This window comes from Phocoena sinus, chromosome 6, assembly GCF_008692025.1.
Source record: "Phocoena sinus isolate mPhoSin1 chromosome 6, mPhoSin1.pri, whole genome shotgun sequence".
Classification (NCBI taxonomy): Eukaryota; Metazoa; Chordata; class Mammalia; order Artiodactyla; family Phocoenidae; genus Phocoena; species Phocoena sinus.
In genome coordinates, this window is record NC_045768.1 from 84,589,421 (window position 1) to 84,602,007 (window position 12,587).

Below are 12,587 nucleotides of genomic sequence, written 5' to 3' on the forward strand. Positions count from 1 at the left end.
ATCCAAAATCTATTAAAGGAAACAGAACAGCTAAATTGCTATTCACTAATTCAACAGATATTTAGAGTGTTTGTTTTGTGCCAAGCAGTTTCAGGCACTTAAGACCCATCAGTTAAAAAAAAACAAACAACTCTTCCCTTTTGCAGCTTATATTCTTCTACAGAAGGAGGGGAGAGGACTGTCAATAGAAACAGTAATAAACATGATACAAATATATTTTATGGGATGTTAGAGGGTAAAGTGTTAAAGCAAAAGAAGAGGGGGAAAGGGGTAATGTGGACTGGAAGTGCCAGGGGGAGGATAGGTGGGTGGCAATATTAATGCCATTGATTAGGGAAGGCTCACTGAGCAGATATAAGCAAAGACAGAGAGGGCTGACGTTTCCCAGACCCCTGAGTGGGAGAAGGCCTGGTGTGGTCAGAGAACAGCAAGGAGGTTAGGATGGCTGGAACAGACAGACCAAGATAAAGTCCAAGAGGTAAAGAGGACCAGACACTGTAGGGCCTTGCAGACTATTGTAAGAATTTTGCTTTTTACTCTGAATGAGACTGGGAGCCAGTGGAGGGTTCTGAGAAGATGAGTGCCATGACATGACATATTTGGGGAAGGGGGTGGGGGGAAAAGACAAAAACCAAAACTGTAGTGCAGGCTTCTTAACCACAGCATTTAGGCATTTGGGGCTACGTAATTCTTTCTTGTTTAGTTTGATTCTGTCTTTCTGGGGAGGCGCGGGCGGGGGTAATAGAAGCAGGAAGACCAATTAAGAGTCCTCTGCAGTAATCTACGGAAGTTGGTAAGAAGTGGTTGAATTCTAAATGCATTGTGAGGCCAAAAAGACATGATATCCTGATAGACCAGATACAGGGTAAAAGGTACAAAGAGAGGTCACAGATGGTACCAAAGTATTTGCCTGAACAACTGAAAAGCATCAGTTTAGCTTTGGAATGTTAAGTGTGAGCTAGTCACATATAGACAAGGATGTAAAGCAGGCAGCTGAATGTATGCATTGAGAATTCAGAAGAAAGGTGTATGCAGAAGATGTTACTTTGAGAGTCATTCACATACAGATACTACTCCAAGCCATGAGACTGGAAATCATCAGTGGAAAGAAACAGACAGATAAGAGAAGACAACAGACTGTACACCTCAGGATACTACAATCTTAAGAAGTTGAGGAGATGAAAATGAAACACTAGGAGATGGAGAAGAAAAAGCTGGGCTGGAAACATGAAAACCAGGAAAGAAAAGTGTCCTGGAAGACAAGTTAAAAAAAGGATGCTGCTGACAGATCAAGTAGCCTTTTCTCTTTTTATACTTTTAGACATTTTTTTGGTCTATGTAAGACTTTATCAAAAAAAAAAAAAACTCAGTGGATTTAACCTTTATTCTATTGCTGGGCATTAAATCCTTCACAGAATATGGAAGGATTTAAACAAACAAATAAGATGTATATTTAAGCCATTTCCAAAATTTTGCTATTATGAAGAACTCTGTAATGAACATCCTTTTGCATAAATTTTTTGTTTAGGATAATTTCCCAAGCACTGAAATGGCATTACAGAGCCAGATACTATAATCAATTTTAATGTTTAGTACAAATTGTCCAAATGCCTTCCAAAAATATTAATATTATTCCCAGTAACTGTATATGAGAGTATCTATTTCAACTTTTCTCTTCCTTGACAACATTAGGTACTATAGTTTTTAAAAATTTTTTCTAGGGCTTCCCTGGTGGCGCAGCGGTTGAGAGTCCGCCTGCAGATGCAGGGGACACGGGTTCGTGTCCTGGTCGGGGAAGATCCCACATGCCGCGGAGTGGCTGGGCCTGTGAGCCATGGCTGCTGAGCCTGTGCATCCAGAGCCTGTGCTCCGCAATGGGAGAGGCCACAACAGTGAGAGGTTCACGTACCACAAAAGAAAAAAAAAAAATTTTTTTCTAAAGTGATAGATAAGGGAAGAAATCTGCATTTAAAAATCTGTTGTAGGAAACCTGGTGGGCTAGTTATCTACCCCACAGAAACATTTACAACTGTTGGAAAAGATATTAAAATATTTTGGGAGTTCCCTGATGGTCTAGTGGTTAGGATTCAGAGCTTTCACTGCCTTGACCCAGGGTTCAATCCCTGGTCAGGAAACTGAGATCCTGCAAGCCATACGGCACGGCCAAAAAAAAAGATATTAAAACATTTTAAGTATGACAGCAAGTGAATAAGAAAGCAAGGATTAAAAACCAAATAGTAAGTGAAGACGGGATCCCAAAGCTGTAAGACTGAAGCTGGCTTTCACTTGAAAAATGTTTGTTAAAACAGGTGACCTAGGGTATAGGTTTTCCCATCTCAAAAAGTATAAAGAACAGGAGAGTAACCCAGAGCTTGCATAAAGTGGGGAGTCCAACAGAAGATACCCTTTCCGTAAAGAGGAACCCCAGAAAACTAAACCTTCAATATAGAGGACCTAGAAATACCCTACCACAAAACAAATAATAGCAAGGAAAGTCAGCTGTCTCAAACCTTAGCACCTTAAGAGGGTGAAGAATAGCACTACTCAAAAAATGGTACCAAAAGCCTGCTATCACACCACATGAATTTGCAGCCTGAATTCACATTATCTGGGTGGTCCAAAAATCCTCAATGAGGAATTTAATCTATTACAGTGCTTGTCAAAAGCAACAACAACAAAAACTTCTGGAATTTCCACAAAATTATAAAGAAAACGAGCAGCTCATGGTAAAAAAAAAATTTTTTTTTAAACTGCAAGGGTTTCCCTGGTGGCGCAGTGGTTGAGAGTCCGCCTGCCGATGCAGGTGACGTGGGTTCATGCCCTGGTCCGGGAGGATCCCACATGCCGCGGAGCAGCTGGGCCCGTGACCCATGGCCGCTGGGCCTGCGCGTCCGGAGCCTGTGCTCCGCAACGGGAGAGGCCACAATGGTGGGAGGCCCGCATACCACAAAAAAAAAAAAAAAAAAAAAAAACTGCAAGAAATTCAGACACTAAAACTATAAGACTAAGGAGTGCCTATACCTAATATGTTCAAAGAAATGAAAGACAAGAAACAAGAAGTTAAAGATTGATGAAACATTTTTTTAAACCTTCTAAACATCAAAAACAAATTTAAATGCCTAATGTATGTTTCTATTGATAGATTAGATGGAGCAAAAATTAGAACTAGGGAACTGGTAGACTGTTCTGATGAAATTACCTAAATGCAGCACAGAGAAACAAAGAGAAGGAAAACATTAAAAAAAAAGAGTTAAAAGATATGGAAGAGAGTTAGAAAATCTACATTCAATTAGAAATGCCAAAAGAAAAGAGAAAGAGGCAGTATCTGAAGAAGAGAATAAAGAATTTTTCCAAATCTTATGAGAAAACAACACTCACAGATTCCAAAACACAATGAATCCCAAACAAGACTTAACAAATACCTACACTTAACAAACATTTCTGGGAAACTGTAGAGCATTGAAGCTAAAGAAACAATCTTACAAGTCACCAGAAACAATTTCTTATAAAGTGAAAACATACAGTCAACCCAGCAATTTCACTTGTACGTATTTATCCAAGAGAAATGAAGGCATATTGCCTACAAGCTTTCCTACAAAAAAGCTTTGTACACACATGGTGGTATCAATTGTATTCATGATAGCCCAAAACTGCCAACATTACAATACTCATCAAGAAGTGAGTGAATAAAGAAATCGTGGTATATTCGTACAATGAAATACTACTCAGCAATAAGGGGAAAAAAACACTGATAAATGCAAAACACAGGTGAATCTCAAAAACATACTGAGCAAAAGAAGCCTTACACAAAAAAGAACATACTATATGAGCCCAGTTTTGAGAAATTCCAAAACAGGCAAAATTAACCTGGAGTGACAGCAGATCAGTAGTTACCTGGGCAAGAGATGAGGATATTGTCTAAAAAGAAACCCAGGCAGAATTTCTGGGGTGACAGAAACAATTCTACATCTTGACAGGGTTGGTAGCTACACAATTGTATATATCTGTTAAAACTCATTGAACCTAAGTATTTGTAATTTATTGCATGTAAATTACACTTAAATAAAGTTGATTTTAAAAAAGCAGCTAGAGGCAAACAGTGACTGACTTTCAAGAAGAATTACAAGATAAATACATTTTTGGACCAAAAAAGAGACAGACAGATACTATAAAACATTTCAAGCAGGAGGAAAGCAATTCAGACAGAAAGTCTGAGAAACAAGAAGAAATAAAAAATTAAAAGGTAGTGAAAATGTACGTAAATCTTAAACACTGAATCTAAACACAAAGCAGTAGCATCATATGAGGTTTTTTTTAAAAGCTAGAGTTAAAATATAAATTCAAAGCATGTAAGTTTTGAAGGTTTGGGAGGTGTATATAAAGTATCCTAAGTTTCGTTTTATAATTAAGAAGAGAAAAGAAAGATCCTAATTAACTTCAGAATTTAGTAAATACATATATTTACTATTTTATCAAGAGTAACTAGAGGGCTTCCCTGGTGGCGCAGTGGTTAAGAATCCACCTGCCATGCAGGGGACACGAGTCTGAGCCCTGGTCCAGGAAGATCCCACATGCCACAGAGCAACTAAGCCCATGCGCCACAACTACTGAGCCTATGCTCTAGAGCCTGCGAGCCACAACTACTGAGCCCGCATGCCACAACTACTGAAGCCCACGTGTCTAGAGCCTGTGCTCCTCAACGAGAAGCCACCACAATGAGAAGCCCGTGCACTGCAACGAAGAGTAGCCCCCGCTCACCACGACGAGAGAAAGCCCACGTGCAGCAATGAAGGCCCAACACAGCCAAAAATAAAATAAATGAAATAAATAAATTTTTTAAAAAAGAGTAACTAGAATTTTTGCATATATGTCAAGCTTACACTTTAAATGAATGCAATTTGTTGCACATAAATTATACCTCAAGAAAGTTGAATAAAATTAAAATAATGAGACTGTATAGTCTTCATAAAAAGGTGAAAAAACTGAAACGAGGAAAAATAATCCAAACAAAGGCAAGAAAAAGACACAGAGATGAAACAAATGAAAATACAAAATAAGATCTCACAAATCCAAATATATGAATAATTATATGTAAGTGATCTAAACACTCCAGTTAAATAGCAAAGACTCAGACTTGAGTTTTTTAAATCCAACTATATGCTGTTTAAAAGATAAACAGCTAAGGGTAATAAGAAGTTGGTGAAAAGATTTTTAAAGATACCAGGGAAGTAACTAAAATTTATGTAACTACATTAATATTTTCTTTAAAAAATTTTTGCCTTAAAGTCTTACAGATAAAAACTAACTTCAATAAAAGGTTCAATCTGAGGGAATTCCCGTGGTCCAGTGGTTAAGAATCCACCTTCCAATGCAGGGGACACAGGTTCAATCCCTGGTCGAGGAACTAAGATCCCACATGCCACAACTGCTGAGCCCGTATGCCTCAACTAGAGAGCCCACATGCTGCAAACTACAGAGCCCATGTGTTCTGGAGCCTGTGCACCGCAACTAGAGAGAAGCCCACGTGCCACAATGGAGAGCTCATGCACTGCACGGAAAGATCCTGCATGCCGCAACTAAGACCTGACGCAGCCAAAAAAAAAAAAAGTTCAATTTGAAAGGAAGAGAAATCAATTTACACTTATACACAATAAATAATAAGCCTCCAAAAATATGTAACAAAAACTGACACAGCTGCAAAAAGAAACATATTTGCAATCATAATGAGAAATCTTTAACACACTTTTCTCAGTAATTGATAACACAGGAATAAAAATCCATAACGATAGAAAAGAGCTTCTAAACACAATTAACAATCTTGTCCTATTAGGCAAATATACAACCGTGCCTAACTGCAGCAGAGTTCTTTTCAAAGACATGAGAAATAATAACAAAAATTGACCATATTCAAAGTTATAAGCCTCAAAAATTTCAAAAGATTATAATCATAAAGGATATGTCCTCTCATCCTACTACAATATGCTAGAAGTCAATAAAAAGATAAACAAAAAGCTGGAAATCAAAAAGCCAACTCTGACATTACCAATGAATCAAAGGAAAAAGTCATAATGGAAAAAAAGTTTCAAAACAAAGATAATGAAAGCACTAAATTTCAAAACCTGTGTGATGCAACTAAAACAGTAATTAGAGGGAAATTTATAGCCTCAAAATGTAAATATTAGAAGAGAAGAAAAGCTGAAAATTACTGGACGTCTATCTTAAGATGATAGTAAAAAGAGAGAGAGAGAGAATGAAAGCAGGAAATATCAAGACATGGCACTGTAAACATATCATTTAGAAATACAGGGATTAACTTCAAAAACATATGGAAAGGTGATTGTAGGAAAGAGCAGATAGGAAGGAGACTACAGCTTTTCCTAATTAGACTATGTAAAACTATTTGCTCTTTAAACTTTGTCCATGCATAACTTTAATAAAAATTTAAAACCAAATTAAAAAGAGGGGCTTCCCTGGTGGCGCAGTGGTTGGGAGTCCGCCTGCCGATGCAGGGGACACGGGTTCGTGCCCCAGTGTGGGAGGATCCCACATGCCGCGGAGCGGCTGGGCCCATGAGCCATCGCCACTGAGCCTGCGCATCTGGAGCCTGTGCTCCTTAACGGGAGAGGCCACAACAGTGAGAGGTCCACGTACCACAAAAAAAAAAAGAGGGGAAAGAAATAAACATAACAAAAGTCCATATGGTAAATGTCATCATGCTACCACAGATGTATGAAAACAGAGCTGTGAAAATGCAGGATTTTGACACTTCTAATATTCTGCTATCAAGAAACAAAAGAAAATAAAACTATACTTGTCACTACAAATAAATAATCATAGCTTTAAAAGCATGCGTAAGGTCCCCTTAAAAAAGTCTGTTGCTAACTACTTTAATTAATTCTTTATGTGGACTTCAAATGCACTCATTCTGCCTCCGTCAGGCCATTGAATAGTAGCTTTAACACATCTGGAAACAAAGTGGGTGGTGTTCAGGTAAAAACAAACACATCAAGTAATTTTAAGCTTCAGTGGTTGATGTTGAAAGTGACATGCAAATCCAAGTGGAAAAAGTCATAATCAAAATTAATTCCATTTCTGTTTAATATCTCATGATCTGCCATCTCATATCATTGTATCATTTGATACAATGATAGCTGAAAAACATTCTTTCAAACACTTCCTATTTAGAGCCAACCAAATATTTTTAATTCTCAAAAATACATCACTTAGATATCACAGCCTGTACATAGTTCCAACACACACTTAAAAAATTAGAGATTAAAGTGTTTGAACAGTGCATTCCTCTGAAACTGAAAAATGAGAAAGTGTGCCAACACAATTACTTTAGAATGATTTTCCAATTACGTACATAGAAGAAAATGTGCTATTTCCCGCAACATATACTATATACATAGAGCTAACTATTCTACTTTAAGCTTTAAAAATATGGCATTAATAAATATGTACTATCTGAAATACTGGAAGTAACTTCTTTTGCTTAAACACAGTAAAAAGGGGTAGCTCACTTGGGAAGAATCCTCAGAGCTCTTAACACTCAGACACACCTGTCTTTACCATCTGACCCTGGTCACACCAAGTCAGGCCAAAAGTAGGAGTCTGTTCTAGGAGCCGCCAAACTAAAGCACAAGTTGGCCAGCTCTTCAAAGGTGCCAAGCAGGAAACCATCACGGGTGGCCTATTCTGGTTGTTGAACTAATAGGCAAATGTACCAGTACTCATCAACATAGTCTACAAGAAAAGAACTGGCTTGTGAAATAATGAGGATCAAAATCCTGACCTTAACACCTATTAAAAAACTAGTCATCCCTATTCCCACATCAAAACTCCTACAGTTTTTACTCACATTATATAATTCTTATATGTATACAAATAGAGAAGAAAATAGGTCATTTCTTCACAGAATAATCAATTCCTTCCCCAAACCCCTTCCACAATATATTTTTTCTGCTTTACATTGGCAGTATTTGTTATCTCTGGAGTTTTATTTTAAAGCGGTTCTTAGTTGGGCACAAAAGTGTGCAAAGAGCAGCCAGATACTTCCTGTAGGTGGCATGAAAGAAAATCACCCTGTATCCTTTCCCAAATGCCTCTTCTTGTCTTCTTCTTTTTCGTTGACAAATAACCTCTCCTTCATTCCTGCCCTCTTTCTACTACCCCTGATTTCAACGTACCTTCCAACATACCCCAAATCTATGGGGAGTACCAAGACACTGGGGGAGGGGGAGAGGGAGCAACTTGCTGCTTCTTCTATTGCATCCAAAAGCTCATTAGTTCCCAAAGAGAAACCTGAATAATTAGAACTGTGAAATGTAAACATTAGCTAGTAAGTATTTCTCTGTTTTTATTTCTCACATACAGCTTCACATTTAAGTCTTTTTCTTTGAGCAACCAGGAATTATTGCAACCAGGAATTATAACCAGAATACACTGTTAGTGTGTGAAACTTGGCGGGGGGTGGGGGGGGCAGGGGTTGGGGAGAGAGGGAGCGGGGGTTGGCAGCAAGGGCTAAATAAATCTACGATTATCAGTTCAAACCCTTTATTTTACAGTTTAATATTCTGGGCAGTTTCAGGGACTTACTCAAGGACCCACCAAAAGTGAGCAGCAGAGTGAGCGTTAGAAACTATATTTACTACTAGCCATCAATTCAATCAGCTTTACTTGCTGTGCAATCCAAGCTGAATACTATGTTCCAGTAAATAAATGAGGGTAAGAAATGTTAACAAGAAGTCACTGTCCTTATGAAGCAACTTAGATTCAAAGACTTCCAGTTGTCCTCTTTCCCCAACCTTCCATGCTTATATGGTGACTATCAGGAAAAACAATTCAACGAGCATAGACTATATTTTTAATTAAGCATTTTCTCAGCTCTCATCTCCCCTCAGTCGAAAGCAACTGATAAAAATAAGGCTTTAGGGCTTCCCTGGTGGCGCAGCGGTTGAGGGTCCGCCTGCCGATGCAGGGGACGCGGGTTCGTGCCCCGGTCTGGGAGGATCCCGCGTGCCGCGGAGCGGCTGGGCCCATGAGCCATGGCCGCTGGGCCTGCGCGTCCGGAGCCTGTGCTCCGCAACGGGAGGGGCTGCAGCAGTGAGAGGCCCACGTACCGTAAAAAAAAAAAAAAAAAAAAAATAAGGCTTTAACATAAGATTCTGAAATGCCATTTTAAAGATTATTTTTAAAAAGAATAAAAAACTATGTCAATTAACTTGATAAACAAAAATGATTTAAAAATTTAAAAGTTAGTCCAAAAATTAAATGGCCTAGTTCTCTCGTTTTACCGACAGCAATTTGAAGCTCAGAATGCTGAAATAATTTGTCCAATGTCACTCAGAAAAGCAACACTACTTTCATTTTTTAGAACTGAAAACAGTGATTATAGGTCTAAGAAAAAAAGAACTTTTTCTTAAAATTAGTTAAGATGTTGAATTTTCTGTATACCTGAAAATCATCAACAAGCTCAGGGAAAAGGTGTTCATACATTTTAAGTTCTTCTATTGTTCGTCCTGGTTCTTGCTGGGGTTTTAGTTTGTTAATGTCCGTTTCAATATCATCATTCTGAAATAATAAAAATGGTATGTCACCAATTAAGAAAAACGAAAAATTACAAAATACATTTCAGATTTAAAGCTTTCCAAATTATTAATTACATGTACATAGAGAATAATCACTGCAGAAAGGTTGTATTCATTTCATTGTAAATTAAAATTTGCTTACATTTTTTGGTTGTTGTGTTATTGTTATTTTAGTTGTTATGTTGTGTTTTCTTTTTATCAAAGATTATACTAACATAGCATGGTATTTGGGCTCCTCAAGATAGAAAAACTAACATCAAGATCGAAACTAAACTATGTTCCCCCCGCCAAATCTCCCCAACTACCATCGTTTTGCTCAGATTAAAGGGCAGTAAAACTTAAGAAAACTAAATTGAAAAATGTAAGTATATGATGGTGGTGGTGATAATCAAAATAACTAACTTTTCTAGAGCAATGAAAATATGTGACAGACTATGCTAAGGATTTTACATAATGATCTAAGGATAAGAATACTATGAAGCAGATAGTATCATGACCTCCATTTAATTAAAGAGGAAACTGAGGTACAGAGAGGTTAAGTGGCTTGCAAAGAGAGGAGCCAGCATGTGAAATCACTAATCAGTGATTTCAAAGAATACACTGTTAGTCAATATAACGCACTGCCTCAAGAGCGACTAATGGTTATCACGCACCCTTAGAAAAGCCCATTACCACCATTCACTCTGTTTTTCAGGGGAAAAAAACAATGAGGAGTGGAACAACAGCCAAAAATGATTTCCATGTCCCTTCGGGAAAAAAAGACGGTAAATGTAAAGAAATATGACCTCGGAGGAATAGGATATGTATCCAGGATCAATTTGATCTGTGTGTGTACAAAGAGCTAATGTACATCATGATGGAAAGACAAGTGTGAGTTACCTACTATCCAAGCTATTTTCTAGGACCCTCAACAACTCTGGCCTTACACAAATACAAATCCATCATTACCTTCACTGATGGCTAAAGAGAGTTAATAAGACCACTTATTAATTTTCAATTGGTATTCATCTTCAATTTTACATTTATCTTACTATCAGAGTAAAGTACTTATTTTTCAGACTTAAATTCATTCTACTATGTGTCAATCCTTAAAATGCTTTATATACATGTACCTGATTATATTTATATATTGTCATATTAACACATAATTTAAAAAACAATATACTATATATTTCTCATATTTCATATTCAGAAATTTAGCTATTATTTCTTTAACCAATAAAAAGATTTTCTCCATTGCCATAAATTATAAAGACTGGTTTTATTTAAAGAGTATCATATTAATTACTGTATCATAATTGTGTAATTATTACATGAATATATAATTTCATATATCCTTAAATTATGCATTGATGAACCAAAAATATGTAACTTTCTTGATTAGCATCTATTAAAGTAGATAATAGTATATTATCTATATATTATCTATAAAGTAGATAATACTTTCAAAATAATAAAAAAATTTTAAAAGATATTCCTTACTCTAAACATACTAGTAGTTCAATATTCATTACTATTTTATGAAGATATAGCATTACAAAGTAGCTATTTTAAAAATTAAAAAAAAATTTTCCTGTAAAACAGGCACAGTGAGGAAAGAAAACTATACTTTGAGAGGTCAATAGCAAGAAATTTTGTGTTTTGGTTGGGGGAAAAACAAAGATAAAGAGCTCCTGACACACTCAGAAGAAATAAACCTACTACTCCTTTAAAGTTCTTCTAAAATTAAGGAGAAAAAAAAAGAATACGTTGAAGCTTATATACTGACAAGTCCTGGCAATCTGGAGACGACTCTTCTACAACAGAACCTCCAGGTTTCTATAAATGCTCCAAACTCTGAAAAATCTGGGGCAAAGAGAACTGAATCACTATGGTGAGGAAAAAACAGTCTCTATGACTACAGTCACATTAGAATACAGATATTATACCCACTACAATGTAGCAGGTTCACCTAAAGCATGAAAAAAGTGATGTGATTTAGATAAAAAGGAAAAACTAAGCAAAGTCCAAATGTAACAGACAACATGAGTAAGAAGCAGACAGTGGTAAAGAAGAAAAATAAGATAACACAGCTCAGCAGTGTCAAAGAGACAACAATTCTGTAGCCCTTGAAAAAAAGTAATATTTAGCAGAGCAGAGTGGTAAAGAAAGCAAACATTCACACTGGAATGCTTTATTCTGCATCTTGGTCCCACCTCTTATCAGCTACACCGATAACCTTTCTGTACCTCTGGTTTCTAATTATCAGCCCTGTAAAGCAGAGGTAATAATACCACATACCTTACAGGATTACTATCAGGACTTAATGGTTACTACAGGCATACCTCGGAAATATCTCAGCTTCAGTTCCAGGCCACCACAATAAAGCAAATGTCGCAATAAAGAGAATCAGACGAATTTTTGGTTTCCCAATACATGCAAAAGTTATGTTTATACTATACTGTGGTCTATTAAGTGTTCAATACATTATGTCTAAAAAAACAATGTAAATACCTTAATTAAAAAATACTTCATTGCTAAACAATTACAATAGTAACATCAAAGGTCACTGATCACAGATCACCATAACAAATATATTAATAATGAAAAAGTTTGAAATATTGTTAGAATTACCCATGTGACACAGAGACATGAAGTGAGCCAATGCTGTTGGAAAAATGGCACCAACAGACTTGCTCCACACAGGGTTGCCACAAACCTTCTTCAATTTGTTAAAAACGCAGTATCTGCTAAGCTCAATAAAGGGAAGTGCAATAAAACGAGGTATGCCTGTATGTGTAAAGTGCATGGACTAGCACAGGATTAACTGTTCAATAAATTCAATCTATTATTTTTTCTTATTATTATAACTGCTGTGTTAAGGTAAAATGGGGAAAATGTGAGCAATCTTGAACACCCCAGTGAATAACGCTGCCAATAACTGTATATTATATAGATGTGACTGTCAAAAAAGGCAAAGAAATATGTGGAAATGTTCTAAATTAAAGGAGACTTAAT

At 36.7% G+C, this 12,587-nt stretch overlaps 1 protein-coding gene across 4 annotated transcripts in view; it reads right to left on the minus strand.

Annotated features, from left to right (window-relative positions):
* AGTPBP1 (ATP/GTP binding protein 1) overlaps nucleotides 1–12,587 on the minus strand; it is a 176,594-nt gene that overhangs the window by 76,654 nt on the left and 87,353 nt on the right. For all 4 annotated transcript variants that reach the window (XM_032634995.1, XM_032634993.1, XM_032634994.1 and 1 more), the window contains one exon: nucleotides 9,457–9,573. In XM_032634995.1, the coding sequence (XP_032490886.1) occupies nucleotides 9,457–9,573 (117 nt within the window). The remainder of the gene's footprint in view (nucleotides 1–9,456; nucleotides 9,574–12,587) is intronic.